At 39.4% G+C, this 25,063-nt stretch overlaps 1 protein-coding gene across 1 annotated transcript in view; it reads left to right on the top strand.

Annotated features, from left to right (window-relative positions):
* Positions 1 to 25,063, top strand: part of grin2aa (glutamate receptor, ionotropic, N-methyl D-aspartate 2A, a) — a 359,092-nt gene that overhangs the window by 15,505 nt on the left and 318,524 nt on the right. The window contains exon 2 of the mRNA XM_051933393.1: positions 8,332 to 8,754. Within this exon, the coding sequence (XP_051789353.1) occupies positions 8,332 to 8,754 (423 nt within the window). The remainder of the gene's footprint in view (positions 1 to 8,331; positions 8,755 to 25,063) is intronic.

Raw genomic sequence — 25,063 nt, 5'->3', positions numbered from 1 at the left:
TGCAGTTCAACATGAGTTATGCTGCATTTATTTATTCATTTAGGTAATAATCTGTCAAAAAGTTTACAAGTTCATCCCTCCTGTTTTGTCTTATTTCTTTTTGTGGTCTTGAGGTCTCACCTTAGTGTGCTATCATCCATATGCTGTGCTGCCCTATGGGGGGATGAACGATTTGCCAAATAGCACTTCCAATTTTTGCTTTCTTAATTTAACAAACCGCTTGAGGATAAAGGCTATGTGGTACATAATGTATAATGTTAACAAAAAAGTGTTCACAAGAGAGTGATCAGTGTTTTGACTGAATGTAATCGTTAATGAGTTCTCAGTAGTTATGAAAAGAAGATTAAGAGTACTGGTGCTCAAAAGGGGCTTCCTGTACAGGATTTCCGATAGTCCGTAACATGGGTTGGCCTTAAGGGTAGAAATGCTGCTTCTGTGAAATGAGAGGAGAGGAGCCCATTGAGGATGCAGTTAGGGTGATTCCAGGACATCATCCCTTGATGGAGGGCACAGCACGTCTGACTGAGAGATGACCCAGGACAGGCTCTTCCGTAGGGGTTTCCAACCTTTTTTCCCCTGAGAGCTACTTTAAATGAAAATGGCCGAGAGATACTCATGTTTTCTAACGTTTATTCTCATAGCTTATTTCAACCCAAACAAACTGAATAAGCTTGTTTTGCCTGAACATTTACAAAATGTTGGTGTCCACAACTCACATTTTGCATTAAAACATCACAAAAAATATTTAGTTCACCTGCAAGTGCATTTTGTATGTCTGTATGCATTTTCTAGGGTATCTCACACTATTGAATTAAAACATGAATTCTGTCAAAACAAAACAATGCAGTTCCAAATACACAGATATGACTTATTCATTTGTCATTTTGTTCCATGTCACTGTTTCACATCACAAGACTATTCACAGGTCCAGTTGCATGTGTGATGTGTTTTTTAGTTACTCAGATATCTGACATGGAGTCAACAAGAGAGGTGTATGGTGGAGTGGAGCCACTGAGGTTCTCTCTTATGGAGTCATTTAAATGTACATCTGTCAGTCTTGTTCTGAACTTTGATTTCATGACATTCATGTCAGACTCACAGAGGTATGGAGACCCAAATAAAGAAGACATTTTCAGAGCTGCTTGGTGAAGATTCTTATAGTTTACTGGCTCTACTAAGCTCCAGAAATACTGAGAATGCTGTTGAGACTTTAACTGCACATTATTTTGAAGGTTTACTAATATATAATATATAAAATCCAACGTCTCTCTGTCTGTATGTCTGTCCGCTTTTCACAAGAGAACTACTTAACGGATTTAGATTGGGTTTTTTTGCATAATTTGCTTGAACATTTCGTTTGATTTTGCGACTTCTTCCATCACGCTAAGTATCATAGTTCGCTTGTGGTACCGATTTATGTGCGTGAATCCGAGATCAACGCAACGGACCAAAGGGAGAGGCCTTCCTCACTCACTCGCCAGCTTTGTGTTCCTTAACTCCGCTTAGATAGTGAACGAGAGAACAATTGAGTTCAACTTTGTTTGATATTTAAAATAAAGTGTTACTTAGGTCTTGATGAGTTTGAGTCCAATATTCTCTTAAGTGTATGCCACATTGAAAAGATAGATTGCAGTTCAGATTGTGGATCATGATATGATATTTTGGAAAGATCGCCCCAGTTTGACTAATCAAGTTTTCAAATTTATGTAGGATTCATTAACCCTTTGGTGAGCTACTTGGAAAGGGGTGGCGAGCTACTGGTATCTCGCGAGTGACGTGTTGGAGACCCCTGGTGTAGAGTTATGCCCTGTAGGTTAGTCAATGCACCAGCAGATTTTCAGGCTTTCGTAAAGTGTGTAAGCATGTTGAGGTTTGGACAGTACTTGGATGGGAGACCATCTAGGAAAAGCTTGGGTTGTAGAGACATCCATGTTAGTTTAATTGATGACCTTAAATTTTTTGTAAAAGTGTTGCTGCTAGAAAAGGTATTGGTGAGGCCAGCATGGGGCGCTTACCCTGTGGTCTGAATGTGGATCCCAAAGCCCCAGTGCAGTGATGGGGACACTGTGGTATTAAAATGGTGCTGTCCTTTGGATGAGATGTAAAACCGAGGTCCTGACTCTCTATGGTCGTTAAAGATCCCTGGGCATCCTTCATAAACAGTAGAGTGTATCCTGATGTCCAGCCTAAATTTCCTACCATGGCCTTGTCATTTTGACCCCTAATCATCCCCTGTCTCTAATTGGGTATCTCTCTCTCCTTCACCACAAATAGCTCATGAGCTGAGTGTACTGGCACAGAATGGCTGCTGTCGTGTTATCCAGGTGGGTGCTACACACTAGTGGTGTTTGAAGTGGCTCCCCCCTCACCAAAGCACTTTGAGTAGTGAGAAAAGTGCTAAATAAATGTAAAGAACTATTATTATTATTATTATTATTATTATTATTGTTATTAAACTTGTTTCAAAACATTTTGGGAGTATATGTTTTAGTGTCAATCAATAATATACAATTTGTTTTCTAAAAGTTTGTATTTACATGTGTGTCATATAAAAGAAATTCTGCCGTAACTGTGAAATAACAACCTTTTTGTTACATACGAGAAATGTGAATTTCATAAATCATCTGTGATATTTTTAGGTTATGAAATCTCTCAGATGGCCATAAATTTGACTAAGGCCAGGGTTTTCTGCTGTACTGAATTGGAAACCCCCAGACAGTTTAAATCAAGCTCAGTATTTTGTAGAGTTTTCAAAGTAAACCCATAGATTTATTAAAAAAATGTAAATTGGTAATTTTGCTCATTACCTCTCTGAGAAAAAAAATTTAGTAAATATGTTTGCACCCTGGAAGCTCAACAGCCTTTTGAATGCATTAAACAACTTTTTATATCCCCTCCTATTTTGTGATTTTGGACGCTTCCTTGTATTTTGAGGTGCAAGTGGCTGAAACAAATAGTTGGGGTTGAAGCTACATTGGTGTTAAAATTCCTGGACACTGATAAAATGCAATTTTTTGCAGTCTTCTTTAAGAATTAACATCCATAGAGCAAAATGTTGATGTTGGTATCATCAGCAAAATTGACCTTAAAATAACAGAACCATGCGGTGGGTTGGCACCCTGCCCGGGATTGGTTAATGCCTTGTGCCCTGTGTTGGCTGGGATTGGCTCCAGCAGACCCTGTGTTTAGATTCAGCGGGTTGGAAAATGGATGGATGGATGGATAACAGAACCATTGGCTTGACGGTAGCAAATACCCTTTCATCATTCATGTGAATCATAAAAATTTGGTTACTCTTAAAACAACAAAAAAAGTTAAATTTGAGGAAATCTAGATGGGCTTTATTTTTGTCAGGTTTGATTGTCCATTTTAATATAGAGCAGAGGAAATGAATGGTAAAGTAGATGTTCTATCTAGTATGTACGAACCTAATGAACTTCTGGAAGACCCTCATAACATATTACCACCTGAAAAATGTTTAACTTTACTCTTTTAAAGTCAAATGATTTTATTAGGAACATTTCTAAATCTTTAGCCACACAAGATGTTCTGATGGGAAGCTTCCTGTTTCACTAGAATTTACACAAAGAACTTTTACACTGGGAGTATCTGTCTAAAATATTCGGTCATCCTGGCCTAAGTCAGACGTTGGAACTTTTAAAGTTTTGCTTCACATGGGGCAGTTACAGGATGTTCTAAGATTTGGTTTAGCCTGTGATTTGATCAATCAGGGTCTTCCATTTAGGTCTTTTACAGCTGATACCTGATTTTAGCAAACTTTTGGGAAGCTATTAAATGGACTTTATCCTCGACCTTCCAACCTCCCATGTTTCACTGCTATCTTAGTGGTGGTCTTTTTGAATGTGTATATTTTTGTCCCCTTAAGCAAGTTACCCACTCCCAGAGTACTTGCTGATATCCTTATTAATGAGACTTTCTGTATGCATAGGTTCTTACATTCCATAATCTCGGACAGAGGTCAAGAGTTTGTCTTGTTTGCCAGTATTTTTTGTGCCAATTTATTTATTTTTTGCCAACTGAATTTTAGACCTGGATATTATCCAGAATCTAATGGAGAGAATAAATGGTGATCAGGAAAAAATATTTGTGTTGCACACTTTTTCCAATTTTTAAACACTTCTGGCAGAGCACTTACATTTATGTCTCTGATTCACTGCAAGTAAATGATACTATTTGACACTTCTGGTGACCTCAGCTATGACTTTTTGAAACACAGTCCACAATAAAACTCACATTTGAAAACCATAAGAGGATCTGGAATGTAAAATCTGACATTTTTCTCTAATAGTAAATTAATCTAATGTCTTCAAATGGGTATAACATTTAGCTATACACCCAAACCAGTAGAAGGCAGTAAAAAAATATATTTGATACCTCTATTCTTAAGTCTTAAAGGAAATGTAGTGAAGATCACTGCTTTACATTGAGGTACCTTGTGCCAAATGATCACAATATGAACACGTAATTTTTTTCAGTTTTTGGATTTGTCTTGTATTTATGGATAATCTACTCTTAGTAGTAAATAACTTGACTTAATAAATCCTGAAATTGCCAAACATGTAAGTAATTGTACATACTTTGATGGAGTAAGTGCAATAGGTGAAAAGACACAAGATCTGAGATTTGTTGTATGATTTTTACTACTCATGTCTTGTGATTGCTTCCTTTGAATACTAAAATCATCACTGATACTACAGGATCATAACATGGGGAAAAGGAATGGATCAGTTGGTGTTTATCAGTCATTGGATTAAATTATAGCCTCTGCTTTTGACAATGTCAATATGAAGTGAGAAATGTCATCAGGACTCTCACTTCATTTAGTTTACCTTTCCCTGTAGACAGTAAGACCTGTGATAAAAATATTCTATAGTTATACTGTACATAGATAGATAGATAGATAGATAGATAGATAGATAGATAGATAGATAGATAGATAGATAGGAAAGGCACTATATAATAGATAGATAGATAGATGTGAAAGGCACTATATAATAGATAGATAGATAGATAGATAGATAGATAGATAGATAGATAGATAGATAGATAGATAGATAGATAGATAGATAGATAGATAGATAGATAGATAGATAGATAGATAGCTTTAGTGCTATGTTGAGAGTCAATGCTCTCTGCATTCCAATTCTGAATCTTCTACAGGCTAGATGAGCTGACACAGTTTTTAAGGCTTTTGTTACTCAGTAACAATTAAAAATGAGGAAGAAGGTCTTTGGCTAGATGTTACCAGGCCTCCAAAAAAAAAAACAGAACAAAAAACATGCATGTACTTAATTGTTAAGGAAATATCGGAATAGAGTTCATTACCAGTATAGGATAGTGCTCATTTGTGCTTGAGGCGTGTTCATCAGAGTAAGGGAGAGCTCATCTTGTGGTTACAAACTTAAGATGAATTTCTTTTCAGGAACATCTTGGACTGTCAAAAGTATACAAGCAATGCTGATTTATAAGACAGGCCAGAGGGGGTCACAGGTGAGGAAATAAAGCATAAGGTTCATGGGAAAATTGTCAGATCAGTCAGGAGATTAGACAGCTAAGAGTCAAAAAACAGAGTGTCAAATTCCAAAATGAAAACCAGAATCAAAAGCCAAAATAACAGGCAAAAGAGTTCTTTACTAACTAGAACATTTTTTGCTAATCGAGATTAGATTCATTTTAATTTCAGCAAATTAAATCTGAAGCCCAGCAGGTCATATTATAATGGCACAAAATGGAGGCTAACAAGAGAAAAACAAAATGGTGTAATGAAAGTATTTTTATTATTATATTAATATGAGAGTAAAAATTAATAATCATGTCAAACATAAAGTAAAACATGACAAAGTTCATAATATGCAATTCTGAATAAGCAAAAATTTAACTTATGACACTGCAGTGATGTTAGATTATTTTTGATTAACATTTGGCGCAGTGGGTAGCGCTGCTGCCTCGCAGTTGGGAGACCTGGGGACCCGGGTTCGCTTCCCAGGTCCTCCCTGCGTGGAGTTTGCATGTTCTCCCCGTGTCTGCGTGGGTTTCCTCCGGGTGCTCCGGTTTCCTCCCACAGTCCAAAGACATGCAGGTTAGGTGGATTGGCGATTCTAAATTGGCCCTAGTGTGTGCTTGGTGTGTGGGTGTGTTTGTGTGTGTCCTGTGGTGGGTTGGCACCCTGCCCAGGATTGTTTCCTGCCTTGTGCCCTGTGTTGGCTGGGATTGGCTCCAGCAGACCCCCGTGACCCTGTGTTCGGATTCAGCGGGTTGGAAAATGGATGGATGGATGGATTTCTGATATTAGGTGAATTTCCACAGGTTAGGTGCCCAATATTACCTCTATCTTTTATATTTGGAATTCTGTGGGTCCTTTCATTGTTAATTATTACCAGTAATGGCTGGCACCTACAGATTTGGGGCTCAGGCTAACGTAAGACTCTCAGGTGTTGTCATGAAGACTGTAGTCCCCTAAAAGGACAATAAAAGACACTGGTGTGCCTCAGCTTCTTCACTGTGCCATTAATTAGCATTTCAAGTGAAGTCAAGTCATGTCACGTCACTTCATTGTCACATCACTTGGCACAAATTTACAGGTAAGTGAAATGTTTATGTGCAAGGTACATAGCAGTAGAGTAATATTAACATGAAAGCAAATAGATATAGATAGAACTTTATTTGTCCACAGGGTGAGTAGAGTATACACTTAATAAATATATTTTAACATCAATTCATCATTTGCGGCAGAATGTTTGGACCTTTGTCTCAGTCTTTGCTTAATAACTTTACTGTTCTCATTTCTTGGTCATATTTGGTGTTTATTAATTTCCATTCTTTTCCGTTTGTAGTTTTCTTAAGTTTGTAATTGTACTTGATTTTGTTCTCGTTAAATATTTAACTATCGAGTCTTTGTTTCTTTGTTGCTTTCTAGTCTATGGTGGCCATTTCTTTATTCAATAAATTTTAGTTAGACTATATCTAATTTTGCTTTATTGAATTAGTTATTTTTCCTATATTAAGTTAAACTATTTCATTAATTAATATAATTACTGTTACATAATTTGAAATATAAATACAATTTGTTGACTTTATTAGTAGGGATAATAACAACAATCAAATGTCATTTTCCAGTAGAGCATCAAAATATTTCAGCAACTCACATAAGGTGCGGAGGCATCTCCGTCAGGTCTGAACTTTACGCAGAGAAGGCCTTTGTGTGCCACTGAAGTCCTAGCGAAATGGACAGTGCCCACTCCAGTCTACACTTAACATAGCTGTGCATTCATTATCAAAGCTGTTCACTCCAGTTTAGAATCATTTAGGAACAAGGCCATTCTGAGCAACATCAGTGTTATGTATTTTCTATTTTGTATGGTGTTGTGAACTTTGTTTACCTTTAATAGTGTTAAAATTATTTTGTTTACACCATCTTGACGTCATTTTGATTTATTATTGCTTGTCATGAGCAATTCGTTTCCCTCATGGTTACATCCCTCTTGCCTGCGTGTGCTAAATCAGTTTCTACCACGTGATTCACATCTTTGTGATATGTGTGACGCTGAGCATATTTAAGATTATGGTATTCTGCACACAGCATATAAGTTTTAAAATAAAATAAAAGCATGCAACAATCAGAAATCTAGCTTTGGTCCCCCTTCGAGAATTCAGTCAGGGTGGTGTTCTCCTTCACAACTTCTGTTCTCTTTGAGATGGCAGCAGCAGCAGGAAGCAAACTTAGGCTGCTAGATTACATAACAGCCATCATTACCACTGTGCTGGATTAATTAGACTTCTCCGATTGTTCACCTGGATAAGCTGACACTTACTAACTCAGAGGTCTTGGTTGTGTGAGGAAAGCCTCCCTGTGTTAGAAGCTAAGGAACAGAGAGTGAGAGAGATAGAGGACATGAAAGAAAAAGGGGTTAGGCCACTTATCTGTCCCGTGCCCTAGGTCCTTATCCCCTGCCTGGTCACTGTCTGTAAATATCTGCATTAGGTTAATTGGCAATTTTAAATTGCTGCTATGAGTGCATGCATAACTGGACTCTGCTACAGACTGGCAGTGGCACCTCTTGCAGGGCTGGTTTCTGCCATCCTGTGATAGGCATTGGCTGTACCACAACCCTGAACTGGATTAAGTGAGTTTAAGAAGGCAAAGTTGTGTTAATTAAAGAGAGTGTGTGCATAGAAAAAGGAAAGTCTTAATGAATTCCACAACTATACTTGAACAATTACATCTTCTTATTATTGGATTAGACACTGTGACTGTCTTAATATGTAATCTGAACCATAACTTTAATGTTTAACTATATTTTTTGTTTTCAGGGGATGAAGCCAACCATCATGAGCCACTTGGGGTTGCTGCTTTCCATGCTTCCAGCATTTTTATTTCACTTTCCCCTTGTTGGTGGAGCCGAGAAGAACTACCCCATCTTGAACATTGCCGTTATTTTAGGCAGGACACGTTATATCACAGAGAGAGACATTCGGGCATTGTGGAACAAGGAGATGGCCCCAGATGTGAACCTTGATGTAAATGTGGTGACAATACTAGTGAACCAAACTGACCCAAAAAGTATCATAACTCATGTATGTGACTTGATGTCTGGGACAAAAATTCATGGGGTGGTTTTTGGAGATGACACAGATCAGGAAGCAGTTGCCCAAATTTTGGATTTTATTTCTTCTCAGACTTCCATACCTATTTTGGGAATCCATGGTGGGTCTTCCATGATCATGGCAGATAAGGTAAGGAATGCATACTACCACTTTTACAATTTTATGTAAAAACTCAAAACTGTCTAAATTGTGATTTCAGTATCAGGTAACCATTAGAAACGATGGCTTTATAAAGTTGTAAAAATGAGAAAATAATTTGAGGAACTCAGTCAGGCAGATATTTCCAAAATTAGTAGTTAAACAAACTTCATATTAAGGTTATGTCAAAAAAGAAATGAGATTTTATTTTTATTAATCTGTGGAATTGTCCTGTTAGCAGAATCTATCTATCTATCTATCTATCTATCTATCTATCTATCTATCTATCTATCTATCTATCTATCTATCTATCTATCTATCTATCTATCTATCTATCTATCTATCTATCTATCTATCTATAATATAGTGCCTTTCATATCTATCTATCTATCTATCTATCTATCTATCTATCTATCTATCTATCTATCTATCTATCTATCTATCTATCTATCTATCTATCTATCTATCTATCATATAGTGCCTTTCTTTTATCTATTATATAGTTCCTTTCACAGCTGTCTATCTTGTTTGATACTGGTCTTAGGGCCTGTTGTGCACAGATGTTTTGCTGCTGGTAAATCTCATCTGCCATAGTATCAGTGACTGTATATGCTTGGACAAGAGTAATTATTATTATTATTTGATGGACAGATATTATCAATTAGTGTAGTATAACTTTCCTAAAAATGGCGATACTAATGTTCAGTAACATAAGAGGAGTGAATACACCAAAACACCACACACAGTAAAAGATAAACCTTTTCCGGTAAAGAGATAATTCTTATGTCATATTTGAGAAATGGCTGGCCTGTTTATCCAAACCTCAAACATTTTGTCTCTCTTGTTTCTAATTGTGTCTACCCATTCTCCTTGCTCTCTTCCTGACTCTTTGCTTCTTTATGATTAACTTCTAGTCTTCTCCCTATTTCTGGTCTAAGAGATGAGCCTCAAAGGACGTGAACTAGTAGGTCACAGCAGACTCTTGTTCATGTTGTTGCTCCTGCACCCCTTAGCCCTTTTCTTAAATAGACAACAGAAATAATCCTGATCTATGTGTCCTTGCCAGTAAACATTAGCTTCACCCTGGCAAACCATGCTGCAGCTTATAATCTTGGAGGCCATCATCAGATTTCCTTAGTGGTCTCTAGTGTGACCGCGGTTATGCAATGCCCTTTATATGCTAGTTTTATTTAATCTTGTATAAATATTGGTTTGCCTGTCATTTCAACTACTTTTGGTCTTCCTTCATTGGCTGAGATGATTACACACAAGTGTTAACCATTTACACCAGATCAGTTAGTGGCCCGGGCCTGTGCTCTCTGTTGCATGTACTGTAGTTTATAGCATCCATGCCAGCTGCTGCCCTGGTAAGGGTTGGTTCCTGCCTTGGGCCTAATACTGCTGGTATGGACAGAGAGCTCTGAATATAAAAGTTAGAAATTAGATGGATTCATATTTGTTTATTTAGTGTAACTCTTGTGAACACAATAGCCACACACTGGTTGAAAATTTAAGATACCAACCCAGTAATTCCTGATTAAATGCCATAAAAGAAGCAAAAAGGTATTAAACATAATTATTGGCCAATGAAATGCTCTTTAAAAATGTCTGAGAGGATCTTGTGCTATCTCTCTCTCTCCCCATGGTGAAAAGAAGATGCTAACTTCAGTCTAAGCGTCTGTTTATATGTCTCCAAGGCTAAACTGGGTGGGGCTAGGGAAGTCTGTGGGGGCGTGGTCAGGCATTGCTGGGTGGCGTTTCTTCAGAGTTGTAGATGGAAAGACAAGGATATTAGTGACAGCATCCCCTCTCATCCCAGGGTTGGAAATGCTTACCTCATTAGAGCCTTGAAGGAGCCTTTTAACCTTGGGTTTGTGTGCAACATGGTATATTCACAAACACAAATATACTTACAGTATGTGTCTACAAAAGCATCTCTTTCTTTCTTGTCTTATGATCTGTGATCCATATCATTGATGAACTTGATTTCAAAAGCTGAAAGCTGAATTTGAGCTGATGGTTTTAGGGCCAATATCAGGACTCACAAACTTAACATGACCCAGATTACAGGTGCCAAGATGGATTGCAGACATTATCCATTCTTTCAGTTTTACAATACCGTTATTAAGTCTTAACAATTTTATACTCTATATGCAGTCAGTTTTCTGTTTTCCTATTTCATATTTTACCTGTTAAGGTAAAAGTTATTTAAGATATTTAGATTATGTTGTACTTGTATTGCCGTGACTCTGTAGTTAGGATATAGCAGGTTGGATAATGGATGGATGTACTTGTATTGTACCTTCTCAAGTTGAGAATTGTTTTAGTCCTGTGGTATTCCTTGTATATATTTGTTATTTAAGTTTGCAAAGTGACCTTGGGTTTGGAATAAAACAATACTGAAATATAACATTATTATTATTATTATTAATATTATCTTAAAGTTACACAGTATAACAAAGGTTAAGACACCATATACAGTAAGGGTTACAAGGGTTGAACAAACGTCTAACATTATAACGCTTATTTTTTGTTTTCCTTTGTTCCAAAAGTGACTCTACTTCGTTGGGCCCTTGAGCAAGGCCCTTAACCTACAATTGCTCCATCCTGGGTATGATGTTAATCTGCATCCAGCCCTGCATGTAGGCCCTCCAACCTGCAGGGAAAAACCTGGGGGTTGGTGGCACTCCAGCCACCATCAAAAACCTCACACTGTTCCACCCCATCTGAACTAGTGTGGTGCTGAGGTGTCACCCGTCACATGGCTGCACTTGGGTCCTAATCTGGGATCCTGAGTTGGTTTGAAATGTATCAGTGCGTGCTCCTAACTTCTCTCTTTGTTGACTTATGTATATTTAGTTTGGATTCCTTTCATTTGTGGTGGCACTTGCATGGCCATATTATTAAGAATTTATACATTTGTTTATCTGTTTATCCCAGTGACATCAGGTATGTGGCAAAAACCACTCATGGACGAGGCTCCTCTTGATTGTAAAACGCAGTTCTGAAAAGGAGTCTGGTTACCTGAAACATAATACTTATGAAACTGAGAACTTATAATGCTGAATTATTCTTTTTTGCTATTTCTGATAAAAGCTATCAAGATTGCTTTTCCCCGCACGAGATTAAGGTCTATTGAAAATACATAGAATTGAATGTAGAATTTTGCAACATTGTATATTTTGTGAATTGCATTTTCAAACCAATTATACTTTTGCATCTGAAGTATTCTTTTTCATGAGCAAAATGACACCTTTTATTGGCTAAAATCTGTCAATTTATCTGGAAGCATTTAGCCAGACACTGAAGAAAAGTGTCACTTAAACAAATTAACTCTTTCCTTTCCTAAAACATTCTTTCATTTTATGTCTTGACTTAATCCACATTCAGAGCCTTGGGGGATTGATCTGAAGCCTCTCTTGGCAGTAACAAGAAATGGAGGGCAGATCTTTGTATGGCACACCCACCCACACACTCAAACACCAGTAACATGTTGGTGAATGTCAGCAACACAAAGCAGTATATACTCATCTTCAGGCTCTAGGATTTACATGTGTTGTGATGTGAGATTTTACATATAACTTGATAAATATTTTGTATGTCTTTATTTGTAATTTAGGCAAAGCAATGTGATTTAGTGTTTACCCAACTCCCTCCCCCCTTTTACAACCGAGTTTCTTTGAATTTTACGACAGCGTTGGGGTGGGGGTGTGCTTTAAACCAGTTTGGCAAGTGTTTCTCTGCTAAAGTCCTTTAACCCCCCTGCAAGAAAGCCATAAACACATATGGTCTTAGGAGTGGCAGGTTTTAAGATGTTGTACTCCCCCACTGGTCTGAGGTATGGCTGTCTGGAATTGCCGTGTGTCAGATGCTTTTAAGTACCATGATGTCCTATTGGCTCTAGGGGTTGGACAGAACATCTATAAAATTACTTGCTTAACCTAACACTATCTCTCTCTTACTAACTAACATCTGAAAGAAGCATCTCTCTTGCTAACCTGTGATGATGTAGAAGTATCTGTCTCTTACCAACCAACATATGATGAAGTATCTCTTTTACTAACCAACATCTGAAAGAAGCATCTCTTGCTAACCTGTGATGATGAAGACAACACAATGAAGAGCACAGCTCAGCGGCCATATTGAACAGACATGTGGCAGAAAGCTGAGCACCAATGATGCCTTAACTAGAGACATTTAAGTAACTACAAGTCTGTGTGCCGCCTGAACTACATATCACCATTTAATCAGGTTGTATGGTTACCAATATTCAAATGTACTTTGCATTTTGTTATTATTTATTAATTTTATCAGTAATACATTATTTTATGTGTAACTTAACTTCTGCTTGTCTTTTTACTATACCTAATTGCCTATAGATATAGAAGGGAAGGTGGGGATAAGTTATCTATATATATAAAATTCCTATGTGCGTCCAGGTGTCCGTGTGTGGGTGTCTTCTGGTGAAGTGCGCATGCGCGGGGCACGGTGCGATGCGCGATATTACTGTCAGAGAAAGTTAGAGGCGTTTTACGGAAATACAAACCAGTATTACTGCGAGAGGAAATTAAAGGTACACAATACAGTGACGCATATTACAGCCACATACAAGTCAGTATTACTGTCAGAGGAGATTAAAGGCATATTACCGACGCGCACGCCTGTATTACCGCCAGAGAAAATTAAAGGTATATTACGGATGTACAAGCCAGCGGACGTACAAGACGGCATCCTTCAATAAGGGCACGCACAAAAAGGCGAGCCTCAAAAGGGCGACCTCAATTGGGCGCAGCGAATAAAGGCGCGCCTTTTGAAGCTCGCCTTTTTGTGCGCGCCCTTATTGAATAGAGCCGTACAAGACAGTATTACTGTCACAGAAAATTAAAGACACACAATACACGGCGGCAGCCCACAAAGAACGGTCAGCTCAGCAAGTAGACATCAGCAAAAGAAAGGCTGAAAGAAAGAAAAATACGACCAACAAAAAGAATGAGGTCAAAGTCCCTTGCCATTTAATATAGACTGTTCCTACTAATGTTTATGCACTGCTGTTCTAGCGCCCGTTATTGTAACGGGCTAAATGACTAGTATATAATAATACCTTATAAACAGTGGTAAGTCTGTGAGATTAGGCTTTCTGACAAAGGCTACATATTAATAATACAATAGGGGAAAGTAGAGCAATATATTACTCTACCAAGACAAAACAACATGCTATTTGCTTTCTGAAATAAGTTTTATCTTCACATCCCAGCAACATTCTGATGCATGGCAGGAACCAGCCCTGGATGGGATGCCAACTGATTTCACACTAACAAACTAACATGGACTTGCAAAGGATTCATCTTTGAGATGATTGAAGAAACCAAGGTATCTAGAATACTGTAAACCTATGGACATGGAGCACATGTAAACTCAACACCAAGAGCACCCAGATGGAACATCTCTGGAGCTGTGATGAAGCAACATCAGCTCGCATTTTACAATGTTTATGTAAATTGGTAATCCCAAAGTGGCCGTAGTGTGTGGTTGGCATTTGAGTATGTGTGTGTGTGCGTGTGTGTGTGTGTGTGTGTGTCTGGTGCTCTGTCCAGGGTTTGTTCATGCCTTTCCCCCTATGCTAGCTGGGATAGGCTCCAGCACCCATGACCCTGTTCAGGACTAAGTGGGATAGAAAATGACTGACTGACTGATGTGTGAATATCTGCAGCGGTAACCAGTTCAATTCTAAAAAGTAAATGTTAATGTGGATGCCATTGTCACTCGACTGCAATATTGTGAGCTAACTCAAATGAGTGCAAAGCAACAAAGCTTGAAAAGACAAAAAAAAAAACATGTTGAAGTCTGTCGCCAGAAACACGCAGAGGGTATCTTTTATTGTAAAATGTTCTCATCTTCTTACTAAAATGGGCCATGCAGAGTTTATGAATGCAGAGGAAAATGATAATTACCGTGTCTTTTGTTGCCTGGGTTAAATGTATACTGTGGTGTATGTTGCATTTAAAAATAAACTTGTTATTTGAATGTAAAATATAGCTGATCAGAAAAGAATTTACAATTGGTATCCAAATTGTATTTTAAAGCAAAATCATGTTCATGTTTTTTTTTTTTTCGAATATGTTAGTGTTCCCATGATACTCATAGATAAATAGAACTGTATTTGCTCCCAGGGGGAAATTAATCTTTTTACAGAAGCTCTTTAAATAAACAAAGACATAAATAAATAGATAAATAAGTAAGCAAATAAACAAATATACACACACACTTTGGTTTGAACGTACACCAGAATGACTATAAAGCAAGAAAATTAAAAAGAAACCAAACTTCTGACTTGGCTGTCCCAGTCCCAGTGAGGCATTATGTAGACGTTTCTTGATTAATCCATTGGCTGAAAGAAAGTCCTCAGTGTTAGTGTGACAGAGCAGCGATGTTCAGCATTGTTCATAATGGCATAATAGTTTTATTTTAATTCTATCCTTTGTTACTACCTCCAGGGGGTCCAGAGTGTATCCCATAGTTGAGCTTGCCCTTTTCATTAACTTTTTAATTCAGTGGGCCTCTCTTGAAGTGATGTTACCAGCCCAGCACACCACAACATAGCAAATCACACCGGCCATCGCAGAGCAGTAGAAGATGTGAAAGGTGTCTCTTCTCAAATGAAAGGAACACAATCTCTTAAGGAAGAAGAGCCTGCTCTGCCCTTTCTTATATTGTTCCTCTGCGTTTCGAGAAAAGACAAACCCCAAGTACTTATAGGAGTGGACCCCCTCTACATCCACTCCTCGAATAGTGACCACACATAAAGACTGGTACGGCAAAAGTCAAATACCAGTTCTGTGGTTTTGCTGATCTGAAGATGTAGACAATTCTGTTTGCATCAAGAAACAAAGTTCTTATTACAGTGTGATTCAATTTTCTGTTTTATCAATGAGGTTCAGGGTGAAGGCTGACACACACTATTTATTTTTTCATGCATTTATTCAAATGCCTCACACTTCCAGAGCCCTTAGTGCAGATATCAGCCCAGGTAATGCATTTCTGCCATTTGCATTCTCTGATTTACTCCATTTCAGTTATCTGCTCCACTAGTTTGTGAAGCTTTTTTAAACCAAGCAATGAAATCTGCTCAAATCACAAATATCAGTGGATCAATGTTCAAAACCTTGACAAAAGCATCGTAAGTACATTGTGTGGGAATCAGCCCGTACACAGACAGACAGACATTGTGTTTGCACCCAACACACTTTTATTTACAATATTTACAATTATTTATATGCCAACCCAGTGCCGCAGCACCAATCACCCCACAAGTCCAGGTCAGCACACAATGCCTTTCCTCTCTTCAGGCCGTCCTCTTTCCTCTCCCAGACCTCGTCCTCTTCCACCCGACTCCAGCCATTCCATGAAGGGAGGCGGCCCCTTTTATATGCACCCGGATGTGCTCCAGGTGCTGCCCGGCAATCTCCCCAGTGTGGCGTAAGTGCCAGCTGCATACCTGGCTGAAGCACTCCGGGTGTTCCCACTTCTCTTCCCCCCAGCAGTGCTGAGGTCCAGGGCTCTCCAGGCATGGGGGCGCCCCCTGGCGGCGACCATGGGCCCCTACAGGGTTGAGCATCCCAGCTCCGTACCCGTGGCCCCCAAAGGAACCAGAGCGGTCGCCCCCTCGTGGCCTAGAGGAGGCACGAGCCCTCCTCCGGTCTTCCTGGGCATCTCGGCTGGGTACCACTCCCAGCCAGGTGCCACAATTGAAATCACAATATTTTTTGAGAAATATTTTTCGACATGGTGTATTGTTGTTTGCTCTTTGACTCGGTTTCCACTTGTACAGTTTCTTCGTACAGATGAATTATTTTGGGCTCCAGAGAACAATGTGCTTCAGGTACCAACCCTTTTGGACATGTCTTACTTGCTTGATTAGCTCAGGGTCTGACTACTTGCTCATCCTGTCGCAGACATTAAAGGTAATGAGCTGCAACAGGTTTTCTTTCTCAAACAGCAGGAACACCAGGGTCAATGGAAAGGTTTCAGAATGTGATTGTTTCAGTCATACTGCCGTAGCCGCCTTCTCAAGAGATTCATCGTGTCTTCAGGTTGACTTAATTGAGAGAAATGATGTACACCATCAATCTGTTTGTTCACCTTCTGAGGGAATGATAGGATTTCCGGATAATTAAGTCTGATTCACATTAGGTGTCCAAAAAACAAAAAAAATCCAAAAAGAAATAACAGTAGAGTTTTTAGAGTTAATGGACCCAGCAAGGTGAGAAAAGGCCTTGAAAATCAGGGCTGTCTTAATGTATTGGCACAATGGACAGTCCTGGGGACCCCAGGAGCATAGGGGCCCACAATGTTTCTGATACCCGTTGTGGCGGACTGCCGCCAGCTCATCCCAGCCGGGACACCCCTGAAATGGAAGGATGGGGGATGGCAGCTTTTCCAGGACACGGCTTCTCCCACAACACTAGATGGCAGATCCTCTGGAGTGTAGCGGTGCCCCAGATTCCTGCAGGGCATCCTGAGACTTGGAGTCTGGTTTCTCAGCCCTGTTGGGTGCCCCCAGGGGGAGCTGTGAAAGGACCTGGGGAGTCATGCTTCCCTTGCAGCCCGGAAGTACTAGGAAGTCATGAGAAGTTAAGCCCCAAGGTACTTCCGGGCTGATTAACTCTTTCGAGGCGTGTGTTGACTTACAACGAGATATATTAGTGTCTTCACGCAGCTGCCGGCCACTACACGAATGCATTCAGCACTATTATCAGCTGGGGACCGATCAGCTGATGCTGTTACATCACTTTCATTTTCGATCTCCAGATCACTTGCCTCAAATTTGGAGTGCAATAAGTCAGAGTCCGATTCAGCAATAATATGTAAAATGTTGTCCACAGAGTATTTTGCTTAGTGCATTCGCTTCGCTCTCTCACCAGATCCACTTTTAGCTCCGGCGGCCAGCGCCTGTGTGAAGACAACTCCGGTGGCCAGTAGTTGCTCTGCTGCGCATTCCTGCCGTCTGCCGAAAAAATATTCAGCCCTCAAAGAGTTAAAGAATTGGGATTCTCCATCTGACCCGGAAGTGCTGACAAGACGCTTGGGAGGAAGAACAGAAGCATTTCTGGGTCAAAGACTATTTAAAGGACTGCTGGATACCCAGCAAGCAAGGCAGAGTCGGGAGGTAGAGGACAGAGATGGCTGGGAGGTGTGGAGGAGAGATTTGATTTAAAAATATTTTTGTTTTGTTGTTTAATTACCTATTTCTTGTGGCTGGGGTGCTTTGGAGGCACCATTATCAAAAAAGAAGCATTAAAACAACTTGATGCTTTTAAAATGTGTTGTCAGAGTCTGTGTGTCAGGTTAAGCGCTGGTATAGCGCCATCTAGTGTTACACTGTGTATGTTTCTGTTTTGCTGTCAAAACAGGGGCCCCAGCACACTACTTTGCCTAGGGGTCTATGATGCTGTTAAGATGGCCGTGTTGAAAACTAACTGAACAAAATATGGTGTGTCTTAAATTCAGCAACCAAAATAAAGCTGAACACCATTTCACGTGAAAGATTTTTATTATCAACTAGACAAAGCGCTTGTTTCGACAACGTAAGATGAAACGGGCACGAGTGGAATAGTAATAAGTATAAGCACCACAAACCTGATATAGGTGTATTGAATGAATGCGTAATTGAATCAGAATGCGTAATTAGGCCTCGAGCTGTAGTCAAAATCGCCTTTCAGGCCTCTAGAGCTTTAATCGAAGTCGCCTTTCTCTTTGAATTTTCGCGGCCTTAAATCCGCCGCCTGCCGCGATGTCAGTCTTGCAAGGTTTTTCAGGCAGCTGCGCAGAAGGCGACTGTGCATTCGGCTTCGGACGGATGTGAGTGAGTGAGTGAGTGAGGAGGCTGGCGAATTATGTATTAAGATGAAAGCCATTTAATTGCAGCATTACTAAAAAGTGCTGATGTCTCTTCAAGGGTTGGTTTCTGCCTTGTATTCAGTTCTGCTCATATAGGCTCTGGCATCGCTGCCGTCTACCTCCAGGTGACCTGGTTCCATATTTGTGGCCACTGTATCTTGCCACAGTGTTAGCTTGTGTTTGTGGTGACTGATGATTCCAAATTAGCTTGGTGACAGTGAATTTTCCCAGTGACACACTGGCATACCATCCTGGGCTGGTTGCTGCCTTGTATCCAGTACTGCCAGAGTTAAATTATATGACTAAAGTATGCAGACATCCTACAAATGATTGAGTTCAGGTATTTGAGCTGCACATATTATTAACAGTTGCATACATTCAAGCACATAACCATACAATCTCCATTGACAAACGTTGGCAGTAGCATGGGTCGTGCTGAGGAGCTCAGTGACTATAAACATGGCATGATCATCGGATGCCACCTTTACTACAAGCCAGTATGTGAAAGTTCTGTTCTGTTAGATCTGTGCCAGTCAACTGTAACTTATGGTGTGGTGGGTCAACTCCATATTAATGCCCATATTTTTGGACGCTCATATACTGTAGGTGTGACAGTGAGGTGTTCACAAATGTTTGGCCATATAATGAACATATAGATCCCAATAACAAATCTGAGTCTTAAGTGTCTTCAGAAAATGCCTGGATTGAGGGATTATGAAAGGAGTATACCATGAAACAAAATGCCATTGACTCAAGCCAGCATCCTTCCATGAGTCCACAAACAAATAAACACACGCATATACTCATATACACACCTCAGTTTTACATTTATGGGAAAGGTTTGTGAAAAAGTTGGAAACTTCTGGGTCCTGAATTTAGGCCTTTTCCATCTTCAGAACCTGAATATTTAACAATTTGTTCAATTATTACTGTATGTGTTAGTTCTGGTCTTGCAAGGTAGGACAAGTGGATTTGAGAAATATTGGGGTGCCGACCGGATCACCCTGTTTAACATAAACTTGATGTCTTACTCCACTGTTTCTCAACCTTTAAGTATTTGCGACCGAGTTTTCATAACAGTTTTAATCGTGCCCCCCTAAGGTTCTTTTGAAAGGAGCCCACTAATGCCAATTTGTTCTTTTTTAATTAATGACATATCATAGATGCATATTTTATTATACCTACTTAACTTTTATCGACATTTATCTAAGTCTATATTTATTTTTCTAGTATCAGAATGTAGTTTAAGTTAATTTGTTTGGTTTCAGTCGATGTATTTTTCATATTTTCGATTCTTGTTTTCTTTTTTTCACATCTTTGCGCCCCCACTTTTTGTTACCGCCCCACAGTTTGAGAACCACTGTTTTAAACAAACGTGGTGCACAACGGTGCTGTAACAAAACATAAACTGCTCACAACTGGGAATAGATAGTGATCTGATCTGGTTTGGATCTTTACCTCTCTTGAGCACCAGTCCAGAATGAGATGCCACCTTCTGTAAATGTCTCACCTTTATACTCCTCCAGCCAGAAGGGGTGAAGTCAATTGCCCTAACTGGGCATCTTCTCTTGGCTGTAGGAAAAAAGGAAACGGTACCATTAATGAGTGCGCCCCCTCTCGTCCTGGGGTGGGACTGCTTACCCAAGTCACTAGGGTGGTCAACAGAAACACATGTGTGACACAATATATAATTTTACATATGTTTAAGTTAGCTGAAAATTCTAAATTTGCCCCGTTAGAGAGTGAGTGTGTACGTGAGTGGGCCATGTAATGGACTGGCACCCCGTGCACTGTTTGTTCCTGCTTCGTGTCCAAAGCTGATGGGAATGAATAAGCTGCAGCATGCTGTGACCATAAATTTGATCACTTGGCTTAGAGAATGTTAGCTTATTGGTTTAATCAATTCCTTATTCTTGTAATGATTTAGACAAAGATCCAATCCCTAATTTCAGAATCCAGAAAATTAAATTCAATTAATTTCAGTTTTTTTTTTGTATCACACTATTCACTGAGTGCGGGCATGCAAACTTCCAAAGGGTTTGCATATTTCTTCTTGTAAAATATCACAACCAAAGGCAGTCTAACAAAGTTAATCGAAAGTGAAGACCATTCACGCTACACCTCAGCCTCCATCACTGTATTGATTTACTAATATATAAATGTATAAAAAATGTCCTCTATCAGTTCTATTTCTGTATCTAGTAAGTCTAACTTTATGTTGTTGATTAGGTCATCCATTATGAAACTAGCAAGCGTATTCTTTAAAATGTAAGAAATGTTTAACTTAGAAACAGTACATACCCTAACCCTAACAAAATTAGAATGTATAACGATACTAATAGTACTCAGTAAGCAGAGCTGGGAGTAACGTGGTACAAACTAGCGTGTTAACGGAAAATAAATGCATTCCCCAGTAATGAAGCTTTGTAACACATGATGGTTAAATTCTTGTAATCACATTACAGTGAAAGTTGCATTAATTGCATTTTCTAAGCAAATAATATGTAAATGTCATAAAAGTCTTGACGGGAGAGCATTCCATTTCACACAACATTCAAGGAGATGAGAGTGGCTACCACAGTTGCATTGCTCACCCAGATTTACTGTACATACACTCTTCTTTTCACGCAGACACAGACAACATTCAATTTGACAATGTGGTTATGTAAATACCAAAGATTTGTGTGTTTTGTACAGCTTTAGACAATAGTTTGCTTTACTTCAGGATCGTTCTTCAGCTGAGCATCCTTCACTTCTGAGATTTTAATTTGAGCGGCTAGCAGAGTCAATACTATCTATGTCTCTTCTTACTGCTAGAAACCAATGTTTAAATACCAGTGTGAGAGGCTTAGAGTCATTAAACTCTGAAATTCTACTTTAAGGCTTTTCTAACTCTGATATCTTCTCTATGAGTCATTGGTGTTTGTGGTTCACACTTCAGCTTGAGTTTCCAAGGTAGATATTAATAGCTTCAAATACGTTAACAGTAATAAGTCTCTGAATGTCCAATTTAGGCAATAATATGTCAAATTCAGGGCCATGATTCATTGAACGTACTTTAATCAGCTAATACAAGTGGTGTATTTGAAATTTCCACTTTAGATACTATAATCTGTAATTAAAAATCCTAATTATTTTCAGTTTGAATAAAAACATCTGGAGTTGGAATTGTGACCTTCAGAGATTTTACTTCAGTCACTAACAGCTGGCATCCAGAGAACTACGCGTAACTGTTTGAATTTCCACTTCGTACGCTAGCAAGTAGAGTACACAGTCTAGATTACCAGTGCTTCTCATTTTATTACTAATCTCACTGTCTACTGAGTAGTTGTAATTTTCACCTAAATCAAAGTGAAGAGGTGAAAGACAGCGCTCTGAGATCTAGATGTTAGTACCTAAAGTGGAAACTCTCAAAGTCTGAACTCCAAATTCCAGATGGTAACTGAATCACATCAGAACTGTCAGCCGTAAATGCTATTAGGTTATGTTGAAAATCTAATACTGCTCAGAACAAATGTTGAAAATGAACACTCTAAACACTGTCTGAATTGAAAATGTCTTTTAGGGTCTCGGAATATATGAACAGCAAAACTTGGCACTCTAGAAGTTCGTAAATACAGTGGAAAAGCAGATAGTTAGGAATGTGAATTCCAGATTTGCATTAATAATCTGGAAACTCTGAAAGTTTTGAATCTTGATGCTAGTAAGTTAGAAAGTGAACTGAAAACTCTTCATGCTCACAAACTGGAATTACAGATATAGATGTCTAGGTTGGAAGTGGCAGTTTTCAGGTCATCTGGACTTCTGTAGCAGGTAAATACAATGTAAGATGACAGGCTATCAGAGCCAAAGCAGGATTAAGATCTTCAGAGGCCCTAAGTACTTAAAAGATTGTAGTGCTCCATATACAGTATATGAGCCGCACTCACTCTCAATGGACGTCTGAACGGGACAGCTGACATGACCAAGACAAGAATGCTCAGAAGAGCCTTGGTGGACCATGTCGCGGTTACCAGATTCTAATTTTTTTATTTTCCCAAAATTATATATCATTAACTTCTATTATTACTATTTTATTATTATTTTTAATAATTTGTTTTATTTAAGGGCCTCACGGTGACGCAGTGGTATCGCCACCATGCTGCTGCCTCGCAGTAAGGAGGCTCGCTTCCAGGGTCCTCCCTGCGTGGAGTTTGCATGTTCTCCCCGTATCTGCGTGAGTTTCCTCCGAGTGCTCCGGTTTCCTCCAATGGTCCAAAGACATGCAGGTTAGGTGCATTGGCGATCTTAAATTGTCCCTAGTGTGTGTGTGTGAATGTCCTGCGGTGGGCTGGTACCCTGCCTGGGATTGGTTCCTGCCTTGTGCCCTGTGTTGGCTGGGATTGGCTCCAGCAAACCCCTGTGACCCTGTGTTCAGATTCAGCTGGTTAGAAAATTAATGAATGGATGTTTCATTTAATGTGGGAGCCCCTATTTGTGGAACCTGGTTCAGCAGCACCATTTGCAGTTTTACACCATATGGTCCATAGTAAATCTGGCAATGGAAAATGTCTGTGGTGCCCCCCTTCCCTTGATGCCCTATGCACATGCTTATTTTGCTTAATGATTAATCCAACCCCTGACCAGAGCTGCTAATTTTATTACTATCACTCTTCTGAGCACTTTAAAGTTTCAACTTATGCTTATCTTTCAACCTGTTTAACATAAAATTCAATGTACTGGTTTTCAGATAACAACAAGATCATCAACAACAACATTTATTTCTGTAGCACATTTTCATACAAGCGATATAGTTCAAAGTTCTTTACAAGATGTCAAAAAAAGTTATAAGAAAAGAAAAACAATATACATTAGGTAAGAATAATAATGAATAAATAACAAAAATAAAGCAAAATAGACTTTCATAACATAGGTGTATAAATAGTAGAAAAGTAGAATCTAATATACACTATTGTATTCTACAGTAATTCTCTAAAGATGATTATGATGATAAGGTCAGATGATAAAAAAAAACCAAAAAAACATAAAACAAACTTTGGTTAGACTGGGGAGAAAACCAAAATCTGCAGAGGATTCAAGGCCAAAAGACCACCCTGCCCTCACTGGCCATTCTACATAACAAATATATCTTTAAGTCATTCCTCATTATCTTCAGGGTTGGCCTTAGAGGATTCTTTGCAGTAGGCCTAGTGGACAACTGGGGTCCCCACCTTTATTTGAGCATCACAGGTGGTTGGTTACACAGTGCCTTAATTGTGCTGCCAAAGTGATACTGGAAAAGATGGCAGAAAAAAGTAAAGGTTAGTAATGACTGCAAATCCCTGAAGAACATTTATTAATTTACTACAAATGTGAATTGTATAATAGTGAGAGCACCACAGATGCAATGTTTGCTCTGAGGGTGTTGATGGAGAAGTATAGAGAAGGCCAGAAGGAGTTGCATTGCGTCTTTGTGGACCTGGAGAAAGCATATGACGGTGCCTTGAGAGGAGCTGTGGTATTGTATGAGGAAGTTGGGAGTGGCAGAGAAGTATATAAGAGTTGTACAGGAGATGTACGAGGGAAGTGTGACAGTGGTGAGGTCTGCGGTAGGAGTGACGGATGCAGGAGGTGAGAATACATCAGGGATCAGCTCTGAGCCCTTTCTTATTTGCAGTGGCGATGGACAGATTGACAGATGAGATTAGACAGGAGTCCCCTTGGACTATGATGTTTGCTGATGACATTGCGAATGGAATGAAGGTCAGTAGGAACAAGACCGAATAAATGTGTGTGAATGAGAGGGAGGCCAGTGGAATGGTGAATATGCAGGGAGTAGATAGAGTTGGTGAAGGTGGATGAGTTTAAATACTTGGGATCAATAGTACAGAGTAACAGGGATTGTGGAAGAGAAATGAAAAAGAGAGTGCAGGCAGGGTGGAATGAGTGGAGAAGAGTGTCAGGAGTGATTTGTGACAGACGGGTATCAGCAAGAGTGAAAGAGAAGGTCTACAGGACAGTAGTGAGACCAGCTATGTCATATGGGTTGGAGACGGTGGCACTGACCAGAAAGCAGGAGACAGAGCTGGAGGTGGCAGAGTTAAAAATGCTAAGATTTGCATTGGGTGTGATGAGGATGGACAGGATTAGAAATGAGGACATTAGAGGGTCAGCTCAAGTTGGACGGTTGAGAGACAAAGTCAGAGAGGTGAGATTGCGTTGGTTTGGACATGTGCAGAGGAGAGATGCTGGGTATATTGGGAAAAGGTTAGAGCTGCCAGGTAAGAGGAACAGAGGAAGACCTAAGAGGAGGTTTATGGATGTGGTGAGAGAGGACATGCAGGTGGTGGGTGTGACAGAACAAGATGCAGAGGACAGAAAGATATGGAACAAGATGATCCGTTGTGGCAACCCCTAATGGGAG

The sequence above is a fragment of the Erpetoichthys calabaricus genome, chromosome 11 (assembly GCF_900747795.2).
Source record: "Erpetoichthys calabaricus chromosome 11, fErpCal1.3, whole genome shotgun sequence".
Lineage (NCBI taxonomy): Eukaryota > Metazoa > Chordata > Cladistia > Polypteriformes > Polypteridae > Erpetoichthys > Erpetoichthys calabaricus.
This window is presented reverse-complemented; position numbering and strand designations above follow the sequence as displayed.